Source organism: Trichosurus vulpecula, chromosome 8 (assembly GCF_011100635.1).
Source record: "Trichosurus vulpecula isolate mTriVul1 chromosome 8, mTriVul1.pri, whole genome shotgun sequence".
NCBI lineage: Eukaryota > Metazoa > Chordata > Mammalia > Diprotodontia > Phalangeridae > Trichosurus > Trichosurus vulpecula.
In genome coordinates this window covers 127,359,785-127,375,442 of record NC_050580.1, presented here as the reverse complement: position 1 = coordinate 127,375,442, position 15,658 = coordinate 127,359,785, and the positions used below count along the sequence as shown (strand labels likewise).

Here is a 15,658-nt window from a genome sequence, read left to right as displayed (position 1 = left end):
AAATGCCACAGCCTTCATGAATTCTTTATTCTTGACGCCCTCTGCCTTGCCTTTACTTGCCCAAACCCAATATCTCCTTTCTTTGAACTTACATGTGGTACAATGATAATTTATGATTTGAAGTCCAAGGACCTGGATTCAAATCCCAGCTTGGCCACTTATGTATGTAATCTTGTGAGAATTACTTAACCTCTCATGGATCTATTTTCTACCTTTGTGACGTAAGGAGGTTTTACCCTCTATTCTACATACAACTTTCCAGTTTTATATCCATGAACTATAAAAGAAACACTTTGCCTATTGCACATATCCTGTCTTGCATTTCAATTACTTGTAAAGATATCCCACCTCTCCTATAGGACTGCAATAAGCTCTCCTGAGGGCAGAAATGTGTCTTATTCATCCTGTATTCTAATAGACCCTAGAACAATGTCGAATGGGTGAATGAGACATACTTTATTGTTGGCCAATATGCAGCCATCTTACTGTTATTAAAAAAACACAAGTTTTTGAAAAATCCAAATGGGCCCAAAAGAAAGGTAGGTGTAGGAGTTAGGAATAGAGATAGCTCAGATCCTTCCAATATTATTCCTTCAGTTAGAGCATGAATGCACCATATGTGCTGGTGTGAAGAGAATGAGTCCTTCATTCACTGGGCTGGTAGGAATGAGAACTACTCTAAAAACTCAGATGAATGAGTCAGTTCATAGTGAGTGTTAAAGCAAGACAAACTATTCCTTCCACATAATTCTTTGTTATGTATATGTTTTACATGATTTTACATGTATGATTAATATCATATTGTTGGCCTTCTCAATGGATGGGGGAGGGTCTGGAGGGAGAGAGGATTTGGAACTCAAAATTTTAAAAAGTCAAAAGTAAATAATACATTTTTTAAAACGTAAAAAAGTACAAAAATAATTCTGTTATGTGATATTAAACGTATCAATGTAATGCTCAGACACCATGATGCTGTCCCTTTTGCTTCCCCCTCCTTTTAAAGATTTCTTTATCTCAAATTCCCAGCATGAACTCATCTACTTTTTCTATAAGGACACTAATGTATATAACTTATAAAACCCTAGATTGGGAAAGTGGATAAAAGAACTGAATCTTCAGTCACATTAAACAGTGACTTTCTGTCCTGTGCCTAGGTGCTGTGAAGCACATGGAAGGTACTCATGAAACTAATTGACTAAACAATAAAAAACAACATTTATTAAGTACTTCCTATGTGTGATGCACTGTACTGGGAAAAACAGATGTAAGAAAAATATAATATGATCCCTGCCCGAACAAAGTTTAGAATCTGGTAAGGAATTAGCAATAAAGTAGGGAATGAATAAACTAATGAAAATATATTTATTAAGCTTTGTTTTTGTTATGCAGTCATTTTTCAGTTGTGTCCCACTCTCTGTGACCCCATTTGGGGTTTTCTTGGCAAAGATGCTGGAGTGGTTTGCCATTTCCTTCTCCAGATAATTTTCCTTCTCCAGATTTTACAAATAATAAAACTGAGGCATACAGGGTTAAGTGACTTGACTAGATTCATACAGCTAGTAAGTATTTGAGGCCAGATTTGAATTCAGAAAGATGAGACTTCCAAACTCCAGATCCAGCACTCTATCCGTGCCACCAAGCTTAACAAATGTGGCAAGCACTGTTGCTAGGTAATGGAGATCCAAACACCAAAGAGATACAATCCCTACCCTCAAGGAGCACATATTCTAAAAGGAGACAGCATATGTAGGGGAGCAATGGCCAAGAAGTGGGGTTCTGGTTTGGGGAGTTATGAGGATTGCGAATGGAACCATAGGGAGAGGTAGATTGTTTTGACATTTCTGAAAGTAATGAGAGAGTTGATTTGATTACTGCTTCCAGAGCAAGAGATGGAAAAATGGGGACAAATGAATGTGCACGATATGCATATGGTAGCAGAACATACATAGCAAGGTGTATGGCTGTGAATGGGATATGAAGCATGGTTTAGGGCCAGCTAGGTATGTTGGGTTGGTGAGTATGAACTCAACTGAACCCCAGGGTAGAGTTCCAAAGATGAATGACTTGACTTCTCCAGGAAGTGTGTGTGTGTGGGGGGGGGGTGGAGGAAACATGATCTCTAGAAGTCTTGTCTGGAGCATGCTGTTGCAGGTGGGGAGATGTGGGGCATTGGGAGGAGAGATGGCAAGATGCCTGGGATGAATGGTTCTGGATGGGCTATAGGGAGATACAATATTCGTACGTGGAACAACTAGAAAAGAAGGGCAAAGCAGCATATTTTGCTAGATTGTGTGGCACTCATGAGACAGCTATAATAAATCAAAAGAGGGAAACTGTTAGTGGGGTGGGACTAGTGAAGGGGAGGGTTTTAAGCTTAGCCTTAAGGAAGTGTCATAAACTTAGGTGCAGTATTGCCTTGAGATAGGACAAGATGACTTCTTGAGCTTCTTTTCATATGGAGGAGCTATTATCCTAATTAGCCTCAGGGAACAGATAAGAATAGCATGGTATTTTGATATGTGGTACAGTGGAAAGATGCTAGATGGGGAACTTACAGACATGGCTCTGCCACTGATGAGCTGTGTGACCTTGGATAGGTAACGAATCTCAGGTGGCTCCTCTGTAAAATAAGCCCTAAAATCCCTTGCCAATCAAACGGTTAATGAAAAGACCTATAATAAAACATACAAACATGATTTTAAGCCTGGGTTGTCTGGCTCTTTTTATCAGGACATTTTTAGGTGATGTCTCTTCACTGTCATAAGCCCATGATTTGAAAAAACAAGTCTACTGATAAATAACGGTGGTAAATATGCTATCTAGGTCTCCCAAAGTCACCTTCCCTGTTCTATTTCTGTGCCCCATCAATGTTCCCTCTGGAGCTCATTTTACTGCTGCATCCCCCAAAGCAAGCCCCCGGAGAAGGTTTACTAAGTAACACTGGTCCTGACGCATAAATACCTGGATGGCATCATGTTTGAAACAGCAAAATATGATATCTGCGGTTGCTGTTGTTCATCTCAGTTTTCCTCATATAGGCCTACAACTTTAGGAAGTCTCCCTCACTATAATGCAACCTAATGAAGCACACACCTATGTGTGTTAGTACTGTGTATTAGTAGAAACAGCCCTAGACTTAGCTAGAGTCAGACTACTTTTCCAACAGATGAATTTTTTATGCAGTAACATTTCAAAATTTTCAAAGCCCTCTACATGTATTATTTTACTTGATCTGCACAACTCATATATAGAGAGCACAAGTATCATCATCACCATCTTACATATAAGGAAAACTGAATCTCACTCACTCTCCTCTCTCCCACAACTTGCCTGAATTCACAAAATTAGCTCTTCAAGAATTTAACCCTTCACCTTCTGAGCTGAAGACCAAAATTCAAGTTCTGGTTTCACAATTGGTTAGCTATTGCTTTGAGGAAATCATTTAAATTCTTTGAACCTTAGTTTCTTAACCCATGTGCCACATGGGTAAAGTAGAAAATTGGGACTGGAGTCCAGAACACCTGAGTTTAAATGGTCTTAGATACTTACTTAGATACTTACGAGCTGTGTGATCCTGGGGAAATCAGTTAACCTCTCTGCTCCAGTTTCCTCTTCTGCTGAATGGGAATAATAGTGATTGTACTATCTACTTCATAGGGTTGTTGTAAAGATTAAACAAGAAGTTAGAGGTAATGTAAACCATGAAGTATTACATAAGTGTTAGTTCACTCATTCATTCAACACTCAGGTACCATTTATTAAGTGCCTATTGCTTAAAAAGTACTAGTCTAGTTAAAGTTTATATAAGGTCCCTGTCCTCATAGGGTGAACTATGGATAAAGCACAATACTGTCTGATGGATGGGAGGTGCAAAAGTGCTGTTTTTTATGGAAGAGCTGCCGTTTTGGGGGGTTTAAAGAGGGTATATTTTCTTAATGGAAGAAGTATCATTTAAGGAAATTAATGTGATTTGTAAAGGAAGGAGTGTGTGCATGTATGTATGTATATATGTGTGTACATATATATGGGAGAGAGAGAGAGAGAGAGAGAGAGAGAGAGAGAGAGAGAGGGAGAGAGAGAGAGAAACAGGGAGGGAGAGAGAGCAAGCAATTTCAGTAGAATGGTAAGATGGTAGATTGCAAAGGGCTGAAGAATATATGAGATAATAGTTGGTTGAGTAGTTGGGCAAAGGGAAGGTTTTCAAAAATGTTTTAGTTTTGTAGACACCTGAGTATGTGTATAGGAAGATGAGAAAGATGAATGAAAATTCAATTATTATATACTTAAGATATGTACATCTTGAACTATGCTGAGAGCCAGGGATGCAAATAGAAAAATCAAGATAATCTTTGCTCTTAAGGGGTCCTGCTGTAATTGGAGGAAATAGCACTTGCCAGAGGGTTCTCTTGCAGGCTGGTTGGAAATACCTAAAAGTCCCAAGGGCGCAGCAACAGGGCAAGTGTCAAGGCCCAGAGGTCATTAGGATGCACACACAGGTTAGAAGGCAGTGCTTGGGAGTCTGTGGAATGCAATGGCAGGGGAGAAGGTAAGGCCTAAAAGACTTTAGGATGCATTTGTAGGGTAAATGGCACAGTCTGGTTGTCTTCTCATCCCAGATATGTGAGTTACTATGTTGTCATTCCTGCCTGAACACCCTAGATGGCATCTGGGCAGGCAGAGGTTGGGGAAGAGGTAAACAGAGGGATAGGGTACTGGTTGAAGCAGTTGAAGACGAATGACAAAGGGTACAACAGTTGTAACAAGGTCATCAAAGAACAGCTAGAAGGAACAGAATCAATTGTTATTACTTAGAAGCTTGTAAATCATAAGTCCCACCTCCTCAAAGATGATTTCCTCTGTTCCAATTTCAGAGCTGTTCTGACAGCGAATCGATTCTGAACATCCTCCAGGTTCTCACTGGGTTGCTTTCTGTTGGTAAGTATCTTCATTCCCTTCTTTACTTTTCTCAGGTGAAGGTCATGGGAATGAAAAACTGGTACACACAGAGACATGCATAGCTTTGGGTATCTTCTCTGAGGTGCCATTGTAACTGAAGAAGCCCTGCCAATATCTTGCTAAGAAGACTCTTAATGAAATGTTCATTTCTGTTTCTTATTCACTCAACTCCTATTGATCCAGGGCCAGAGCGGATGTTCATTTGGTTTATCCTTTCCTAGATATGGTTTAATTTGTTGGTGACATCTTCTGAGATATACTGTATTCTTCTTACTCCAAACTTACCTCTGAAACACCTCCCAGATATTGAAAAGTGAAAAAAGTAAAAAAAGTATAAGTGACAAAGTAAAGCTACTGAAAAAAATGGAAAGTAATGAAAAAGCTGATGAAATATTAAGGGACTGTTGTTTTTTCATGCTGCTTCATTATCAGTAGCATAGTGGGAAGGGCAGCCCAGAGGCCTTTTAGTACCACTGAGGACAAACCTTCTCTGCCCACCTCCCCCACCAAAATAAAAATAGTTTTAACTCACAGCTTGAGTGTTACAGTGGATTCCGACTTAGCAAAGAAAAAACTGAACTACTCACTCCCAGATACAGTAGGAGGTGCCTTGGGAGGCAGATTAGGTCTCTGGGCAGAGAAACTACAATGCAGCTGAATTGGTTGGGGCTGTTTCTAGGTCTCTAATTAACCTTTCCATTGCATTAATATCCTCTCTCTTCTCCTCTGCATTCCTCATGTGTGCCAACTGGCTTTTTGTAGTATCTCAATACCACCATTCCAGTTCTTGGCAGTTCCTTTACATACATGGAATGTTGGCAGTTGGAGAAAATAGCTTATTTTTAAATGGATGGCTGGGCACAGAAGTGTGGTGGTGCCACTGAGGTCTTGGAGGAAAGGTAGTTGAATAGAACTTTGTGTCAGCAAACCCTGTAACATGCAGACTTGACTTACCCTCCACAAGAGGTAAACCCCAGCAGATATTATGTCCTGGATCCAATTAAAAATTCTTTGGCTTTTAAAGCCCTTTATCACCCAACCTTTTTCTACCTTTCTGGTCTTCTTACATATGATTTCCTTCTATATATTCTATAATCCAGCCACACTGACCTCCTTACTGTTCTTTGCACACAGCTCCATCTCCTGACTGTGTGCATTTTGATTGGCTGTCCCTCATGCCTGAAATTCTCTTCCTCTTCATTACCTGCTGGTTTCCTTATAATCTCATCTGAAGTCCTCCCTTCTTCAAGAAGCCTTTTCCAGGCCTCTTCAATATTAGTGCCTTCCCTCTGAGATTATCTCTAGTTTATGCTATCTATATCTTGTTTGTATGTAGTTGTTGGACTTTTAATTTTTTCTTCAATTCTTAGCATTTAGTGTAGTATAGGGTGCATAGTAGGTACTTAATAAATACTTGTTGATTATTTGGCATTTAAAATTCTTCACATTTTGGCCCCTTCTTATCCGTCCAATCTTATACATTATTTCCATCACAGTACTCAATATTCTAGCCATACATGTTGTTCATCATTCATGATGCTCCATTTTCTCTCTCTATGTCTTTTTAATGGCTGTTCTTCATGTATAGAATGCTGAATCTCCTCACCTTGACCTGTCAGAATCCCTAGTTTCCTCAGAGACTCAACTTAAATGTTACCTTTTGCAGGAAGCCTTTCCTGGTCCTCCCAGATCTTAGTGTCTTTTCTTCTAAGAAAGCCTACCTTCCATTTATTTTGCATAGGTCTTATGTATACCAATTTTAGTAATTGCTGTTTCTCCCATTAAGAAAGCAAGCTCCTTGAGGGCAGAGTTTGTTTTGGCTTTTTCTTTTATCTCCAGCACTTAACATGGTGCCTGGCATATATGAAGAGCTTAACATGCTTATTGATCAATCGAAAGTCTATCAATTACACATCCAGAGAGAATACTTGCTTGCTGTCTTCCTTGAGGTTGCTCTTTAAGGTATATTCCTAATAATATATCTTCTGAGGGACACTTCTTTCCTTCCCCAAGCCATAAGTAAAAAACTTCCCAGGAATGTTATTTAAGACCTGCACTTTAGGTCCCATGGATCTGCTATGGAAGACTTATCAAAAGACATGGGCATGAATCACTCTGGATTAGGAGGAAGGCATGGAGGCAGTGAGTTGAATATGCATTATTGAAAGGAATACTCACGGTGATGATATCACAAACTCAACAAAGTATAAAGTCTAGAAACTGATTTCATCTGCTCTAGTAAAAGGGCTATACCTCCTTTCCCCACCAATCATTACTGCACATCATACCCTGAAGACCCCACAGAGGAAGGTTAGAGCAGATGACTCTTATAGTCCCCTTCAACTATAATTGAGTCTCTTTGCCTAATTTCCTAACATAAATATTGAGTGGTTTAGGAACTGGAAAGAATTTGGCTCTTCCAGTATTTTTTTTTAAATAAACCAAACAATTACTTCTTGTGCCCAGATTTTTAAACCTGTTTCCTGTTTTCTAAAATCATGATTAATGACTCTACTCTCATTCCCTTCCTTAGGCACAGATCGAAGGATCCACTACATGATTAGCAAGGGAGGCAGTGAAGCCCTCCTCCAGACCTTGGTGGACTCTGCTCGGACAGCTTCCCCAGACTACAACATCCTCTTGCCTCTTCTTCGGCTGCTGGTCAAGGTTGGCCAGAGAGGTACCAACAGCCCCTGAACCCTGAGGCTGAATGAAATGAAACATGTGGCTTTTTTGTAATAATGAAAATGATACTAGGAACTTCAGATGTTAAATGACCCTCTAATAGATACAATAGATAGAACGCCTAGCCTGGAGTCAGGAAGACTCATCTTCCTGAGTTCAAATCTGGCCTCAGGCACTTCCTAGTTCTGTGACTCTGGGCAAGTCACTTAACCCTGTTTGCCTCAGTTTGTTCATCTGCAAAATGAGCTGGAGAAGGAAATGACAAATCACTCCAGTATCTTTGCCAAGAAAACCCCAAAGGGGGTCCCAAAGATTCAGACATCCCTGAAAAATCTACTGAAAAACATATATACATATACATATATTCACACATGTATATATACATATACACACATGTATATGCCTGTGTGTATATGTGTATATATAAAATATATATTGTACATATAGAGAGATAGAGAAGAGAAGAGATCTAAGAGATTGCTTCTGAGGCAGAGGAAAGGATGGGTTTGGTGGGGTAAATAGAGAGGTTGCACTTGACAAGAAGTCAAGAAGTGAGGGTTATTAATTCCTCAGGGACTCAAATCAAAGAAGAGAATGAGGGGACATCTACTTAGGTATCTGACAGTATGGCATCATTTTTATAACAGTTACATAACACCATATTGGGCAGTTATGACAAAATTGTTGGACAATACTAAAAAGAGTCTAATTTATATGATCCCTACTGCTGATGAGCTATGTAGTACTCCAGCGAAGCACTTAGTATAAATTGCTTTATCCTTACATCTTCAGACCATGAAAATTTGACTCGTAATGCTTTCTCTTCACATTATGTGACTTGCTTAGAGTCAATGTTAGAAGCCAGTCTTGGACTAATTTCTTTTGTGTGTGCTTTTGTAGACAAAAAGTTTGGACAGAAAGCTCTGGAATTGGAGGCACTTGACGTGACATTGATTCTGGCCAGAAAAAATCTGTCTCACAACCAGAATCTCATCCATTGTCTCTGGGCACTTCAGGTTTTTGCCTCTAGAGGTAAGTTGATTATTTATATTGAGCTCTTAGTCAAGGGAAGCTTCTGAAAAAAAAAAACTCGGAGAACTAGAAATCAAATCATAACTCTGTGTGTGTGTGTGTGTGTGTGTGTGTGTGTGTGTGTGTGTGAGAGAGAGAGAGAGAGAGAGAGAGAGAGAGAGAGAGAGACAGAGACAGAGAGATAGAGAGAGAGAGAGAGAGGGAGAGAGAGAGAGAGAGAGAGAGAGGGAGGGAGGGAGGGAGGGGAGGAAGGAGGGGGTAGAAGAAGAAGGAGGAAGATGTAGAGGGTCTATGTGAAGCAAGGAGATAAGGAAAAGAAAGGGTTGGGAGGAACAGGGGAAGGAGGAGAATGAAAGGGGAAAAGGAGAGAGAGGATAAGTGGAATTAATTAATTGACTGGATTTATGACAGCTGCTTGTAAGGAGATGAGCTGTGAGAGGCAAGAGCTTATATTTTGATCTTCACTTCAGCTTGGCAGAATCCTGAGTCTGGTCCTAAAGTAAGCCTTCAAAGTCTCAGCAAACCCCCAGCATTTCCTTTCCTTTTCTCCCATAAAGCTCACAGCTTAAAGCCCCTGGCTTCTAGTCCATGCTTGGGCTCTTCCCAGCTGGCTGATCCCTCTTAATGTCCCAGTTTCAGTTTCCTCACCTATAAGATGGGTAGAATAAACATCTATAGTACCTACTTCAATGATTTGTTGTGGGAATAAAATGAGATCATCAATGTAGAGTACTTTGCAAATTTTGAGACTGGACATGTGATTTCATTAATGTGAAGAATTCCTGGTGAGGAAATTCCTTATCCCAATGCAGGTCAGCATCTTCTATGTAACTTAGAGTTTGGGGAGAATTGCCTAGTGGTCTGAGAGGTATGTGATCACACAGTAGGATGACTTCTCGGCTTCAGAGTCAGGCCTGTATCATCTACGCATCAGTGCTTTTCCAACATGCCTGCAAGCAAAAGTCATTACAAAGTACTTCCTTCTCCAACAAAGTACTTTTCATGGAGAAGCAGATGGAAGTGCATGAGAACCTTCACACTGCAAAGAACAGGAGCATAAAAACAAGTAAAACCCCGGGGCAGCTCTCTATCCATCAGTCCAAGTTGCCTTTCATATTAGCTGTGATGATGATAATGACGATGATATATAGAGTAACTTGGTCACCAGAGAGTGCCTTTGTTTAGTCATTTCAGTCGTGTCTGACTCTTTGTGACCCAATTAGGGATTTTCTTGGCAAAGATACTGGAGTGGTTTGCCGTTTTCTTTTCCAGCACATTTTACAGATGAGGAAACAGGGTTAAGTACTTGCCCAGAGTCATACAGTTAGTAAGTGTCTGGGGTCACATTTGAACTCAGGTCTTCCTGATTGCAGGTCTGGCACTCTATATATTTCTCCACCTATCTGTGTGACTGCAGCTACCTAAAAACTGGAAGTATTTTATATAAATTTTCTTAGGAATAAAAAAAGTTAAGAGGCAATACAGTGTAGAGATAGTCTTGGAGATTGATCCATCTGGATTCAAGTCCTATCTCTGAAAAATTTATCTGTGTAACCATAGACAAGTCACTTGACCTTTCTATGGCTCAAATAATTCTCTAAGACTACAATTTAGAGACATCTTGCATATCTGCTTTGGTAGATTTAGTTCTTTATCAAGGACATCATAGGTCTACATCAACAAAACATCAGTCAGATGACTTCCCACTCTTTCTACAGCTCTGAGAAGACCAATGATTTTGTTATGGGTAAAAGGTATCTCAATGACCATTTGAGACCCATCTTAATACCACTCTTATTGTAGCAATTGTTCCATAATATCCTTTGGAAACATTTGTACAGTCTACACAGCATATGTAATGATATGAGAATAACAGAGTTCAAGCAACCTGCACTTGCTGTCTCCTTAATGAATTGTTTGGTGTTATAGAAGGCACCAGCAAGCTCTCCAAACATTCCCTGTCAGCAGGATAACTTGGCTGGGGCCCTAATAAGGCTGCAAAAGCCAATGGGCCCTTTGGCAGCTCCCAAATGTCCAATAGGGTATGTTTATAGAGCTGCCAGAGGCCCAGCCTCAGGCAGCCATCCAGAGTTCCTGCTGGCTGCTGAAACCAGTGTGGATTTCTTATTCTTATTCTCTTTCTTGTTGAGATTCTACTCATTGTCCTCGGCATCACAGTCAGTGTAAACAATGAAAGCCTGGTGTTTTACCCCACCAACAGTTCTACTAAGGGCCAAGAGTTTAGCTAGGTTCCATTTCTTTCTGCCTTCTTCTGGATTAGAAGCAAGGGGATTGGACTATGACCCTCCAGAGGTTTTATTTCCAGGCCTTGATGCCATGTTTGTAGCCATTCATTCAGCCAAACTGAAAAAAAGGAAAGAGTGCCAGGAATAACTGCTCTGCTTCCTCCAGTGGGAAGGAATAGATAATATCTTTGAAATTTTGGCAGAGAGTTGAAGGAACACTGAGCCCATTCCCTCAGCCATAACTGACTCAAAGGTGCCTATGCAGAAAAGGAAGACACATCTTCTGTGCGATAAATTGTTCTTCAGAATCTACAAAAATCATTCTAAGCTCAGTTGAATTAGTACATCCTCGTATCCAGAGAGTTGCCACTGTCCAGAGCAGCCAACCTGACATGTTAGATGTTGGCTAAAGGTTGTTTTAATTTTGCATAGCAGTTTAATTATTAATTATTTGAAGCTAGTATGGCCATCTGTTTACTAATATAGGAGCCTTGCTCTTCTACCCTCCCATTGAGAGGGTTCTTGAGAGGCTTAATATCCTTTTCCATGAGTGGAAATTGTACTTAATGTGGAATCAGAGGACCTGGATTTGAATCCTGGCTTTGCTTTCTACTCCTGGATGAACTGAGATAAAACACTCTCCCTTCTCTGAGCTCTCATCTGCAAGATGAAGGGGATGGAGTAGATGGTCTCTAACATTTCTTTTTTCCAGTTTTAAATGCTTTACTCCAGTGATTTGACTTGATCATTGTGGGGCCTTCAGTGAGGTATCACAGTCCCTGGTGGCCTTTTCTACAACTTTGGTCTTCTCTGGGTTTGCAGGGAAAGGAGGATAGGAGGAAAGGAGAGAGATGCAAAAGCATTGCTATTTGTACATAGAAGTACTGAAGAAATGATCAGAAAACTTGTGCCACCATGGAGTGAATTTCTCTGCACCAATTTTCTTGCCCATTCTCCCTAGTGTAAAAAGGAGGTGTGTAATGGGGGACGTCAGAAGTCAAAGTGCATTTGCCCCAGACTGGATCCATTTTCTATAGATTATATGATGTTTGAGCCTCATACTATATCCTCTTTACTGAGTCATAAATGAGATTGCTGGCAAAAAAATCAGGAAGTGGTCTACCCCCTTCCAGGCCTTTGGATTAATTTTCTAAGGTTAAGGACAGCTGGCTTCCTGCTGGTCCCATAACTATTGTTACTCTTGTCTTTTCTACAGTTACAACTGCAGCAATGTTGGGGATTAATGGAGCAATGGAGCTGCTTTTCAAGGTTATCACCCCTTATTCTAGGAAACGCACCAGGATTATCAGGTACTGAGCAGGTAGCTACTTAGCCTGCATAAAGCCATATCATATCCTGTTATTGCTGCTCAGCTGCTTCAGTCATGTCCAGCTCTTCATGACTCCATCTGGGGTTTTCTTGACAAATATAGTGGAGTGGTTTGCTGTTTCCTTCTCTAGCTTATTTTATGGATGAGGAAACTGAGGCAAATAGGGTTCAATGACTTACCCAGGGTCACAAAGCTAGTGTTTGAGGCCAGATTTGAACTCAGGAAGATGAGTTTTCCAGGCTCCAGACTGGGCACTCTATCCATTGCACCACCCAGCTGTCCTATCATGTGTAGGTGGACATATGTCCAAGTAAGTGGTTAAATGGAGATACTCTCATGGGATTTCCAGTGTAGCTTAGAGATTCCCTCCTGCCCCACCCCTGCCGAAAGTACATGGAAACATCATGATCCTGTCCTACTAAACTTTTAGACAGAAAAGACAACTGTAAGAAAGCCAGGCTAGTCCTCAGCTTCCAATTTATTCTTTTATTATTTTGTTCCAAAAGACAGTACAGAAATGACTTGAAAAGATGCCAAGTCCCATAAGATCAGAAGCATAAGCCAGCCCAATTTCTGATATGTGATCTGGGTCATGTAATAGCCCATCATGGTTGTATGCTGGTAGGTGAGATGCCATTATAATGTAAAGATGGATTTCTCTGCCTATTCTTTCTGCTCCTGGTTTGCAAGAGTGGAGCAAGTCACAATGTTAAAAGAGAAGATGGCTGGGCACAGAAGCTTTACAGATATTCTGAGCCATTAGGATCCATCATTCTTGAGAGTGACTCATAGAGGACCTTGAAAGAATATTAGAAAAAATTCAGCCAATTTCCAAGATAGATGGAGTAGTTTGAAAAGTTGCATTTCCATGCTCAGGCGTGTTATTTTCGATGTCCTTACATTAATCTTGGACTCATATTCTACCTGGTTATTCTGCTCCTGAGCCACCGCGGCTCTGCCAGTGCCTATCTATCCTCACCTAAAGCCCTTTGTGTTGTTTCCTAGGGTGAATAAGCCTTCATCACAAAACTAAAATGGGCTAAGATCCTCTCTAAGGGAAAGACAGTCATGAGAGTTGAATATGGGAGCAAAGGTGATCATGGTAATGGGGATGTGGGAGAATAGAACCAGGGAACAGAAGGCACAGGGTTAGGTGATGGGGCTGTTGAGCCCAAAGAAAGTTTCTTAGGGTTTTGAATAACATTCCTGTATTTTTAGACCACCCTGTAAAATCGGGGCTAGATGTTCCTCTTATTGTAGCCTAATGAAACATTTCAGACCATACCTCCTTAGGGAAAATGATTTATTACCTATACCATCTAGTCCAAGATTTCAGTTTAACAGCCACAGTGTACAGCAGCCAACCTGAGATATTAGATGTTGGTAAAAGGTCGTTGAATTTTGTGTTGCACTTTAATGTTTAATTAGATGAAACTTGTGTAACCATTTGTTTACTAATATGGAAGCCTTAGCCCCTAACTCCGTCTTTTCCTTCAAAAGCTTAATATCCATGCCATCTAATTTTGTTTGTTGGCTGAACATTAACAATCATTCACTTTTATATCACCCTTCGAGGTTTACAAAGCACTTTCATTACAACTCCATGAGGATATTGGGGCAAACCCATTTTACAGATGAGGATGTTCTTTGCTGGACAAGTCCTATAACAGTCAGTTAATCGACAAGCATTTATTAAGTACCTACTATATGCCAGGCACTATTATATGCAAGTCTGTAGCTCAGAATTCTCAAAACCTTTATAGTCTTCCAGGATTTTTGGGTAGAGGCCATATCAGTTTTATGGATAAGAAAATGGATGCACAATTCAACTCAATGAGCATTTATTAGTCCACTGCTCTATGCAAGGCACCATGTTAGGTTCTGGATATGCCCAGACATACATAAAAAAAATAGTTCCTGTTCTTTAGGAGCTAACACTCTACAGAGAAGAGCACAGCTTTCTCAATTAAGTACTGTGACTGAGTCCAAAATCTTAATGCTTTGCCACTGACCTGTTGGATAGGTCTTTTAGGCCACAAAACAAGGGTTAGGGAAGTATCCAGAATTAGAGGTTTTTAGATCCCTGCTCCCCACAGCTCCCTTTTATATAAGCAAATCTAGAAATTTTCCCAGGTCTCCTTAAGTGAATGGACATAGGGGTTGGTTTGAGAGACTATTACAAGGAGGAGAAGAGATATAAAATTCCATTAGGTTCTGAAAGCCCTCTCTAATGTCCTCTTCCAAAATATAACAGCCTGAGCGCCAGTTATTCGGGACTGTCTCTCTCCTTTTTTTTATGAGAGGATGCCAAGCGTTGTGTCAAAGTGACTTTTCTGTGGAGATTAAAACTGCCCCACTTCTCCAGCCTGAGACTAAAATTAGTTATGCAGCTGTTCTCCACTAAAGCACTGTCCCTAGCTCATCTTCAGGGCAAGATTTACGATGGAGGCATTGACTACACACCTTTAAACAGAGAAAATGATACAAGGGCCCACGATAGTACCCTCAGAGGCTGCGTGCCAGGCAAGCTTACTGATACCCTATATGCCGAACATACAGATTTCCTTCTCCCCACCCACATACCCACCTGCTTCCTCAACCCTATCACTCATGTAAGCAGATCCATGTCATAATAAATTGAGAAAGGGAGGGACCACGGATGAAGTTGCCAAGACAAAATAAAACCAAATTGATAGCATCTGCACTTCAATAATGGGCCTTAACACACGTTTCTACGTGTAGTGTGTGTGAGCACACACATGCACACACACACACACACAGAATCCCACCTCCCTAGGTATGAATGAGATGAGCAACATGACCAATATAAATTGATTAGATGATAACGATATGCCATGCATTGGTAGTCTGTTTCTCTCCCTTATTTTATTCTTATACTTCATTGTTTTATGGAGATGACCTGGAATTTTCAAAGTGTCAACAGTACAACATACACTCTGGAAAGCCCTATTGAATTTAAAGGCTTCAAATACAGGGCCCATCTTAGGAGCAGATCTGAGTTTCCTAAGGACCAGTCCATAGATACTCATTACCAGGTTTTTCACGTGGTGAAGATTGTCATTATTATTAATTTGCCACTACCCACTCTTGAACACTATACACTAGGTAAGAGAGGGGCTGTGAACTTTGCTGGTGGGGGAAGTCCTCATGATGAAACCTTAGATTTATGAAGTATTGAATTAAAGCACTTTTAGGTTTTTAAGGTTTTTGTATACATTTAAATCTCATTTTGTCTTAGTCTCCATATGGAAAGAATAAAGTCTAAGAGAGACCAAACCTAGTTTGTTCTAATCTTTTCTTTTTTGTGACTCCCTGGTCAAAGGTCTGAAACATTTTATTCATGCCCACTTTCTATTAGTACTTATCCTCATTAGGATATTCCAGATGT

General features: G+C 40.3%; 1 protein-coding gene across 1 annotated transcript in view; it reads left to right on the top strand.

The window, feature by feature from the left end:
• Positions 1 to 4,531: 4,531 nt before the first annotated feature.
• Positions 4,532 to 15,658, top strand: part of AGBL1 (ATP/GTP binding protein like 1) — an 864,618-nt gene continuing 853,491 nt past the window's right edge. The window contains exons 1-5 of the mRNA XM_036736570.1: positions 4,532 to 4,546; positions 4,872 to 4,935; positions 7,490 to 7,636; positions 8,542 to 8,673; positions 12,136 to 12,229. Coding sequence (XP_036592465.1) covers positions 4,532 to 4,546; positions 4,872 to 4,935; positions 7,490 to 7,636; positions 8,542 to 8,673; positions 12,136 to 12,229 — 452 coding nt within the window. The remainder of the gene's footprint in view (positions 4,547 to 4,871; positions 4,936 to 7,489; positions 7,637 to 8,541; positions 8,674 to 12,135; positions 12,230 to 15,658) is intronic.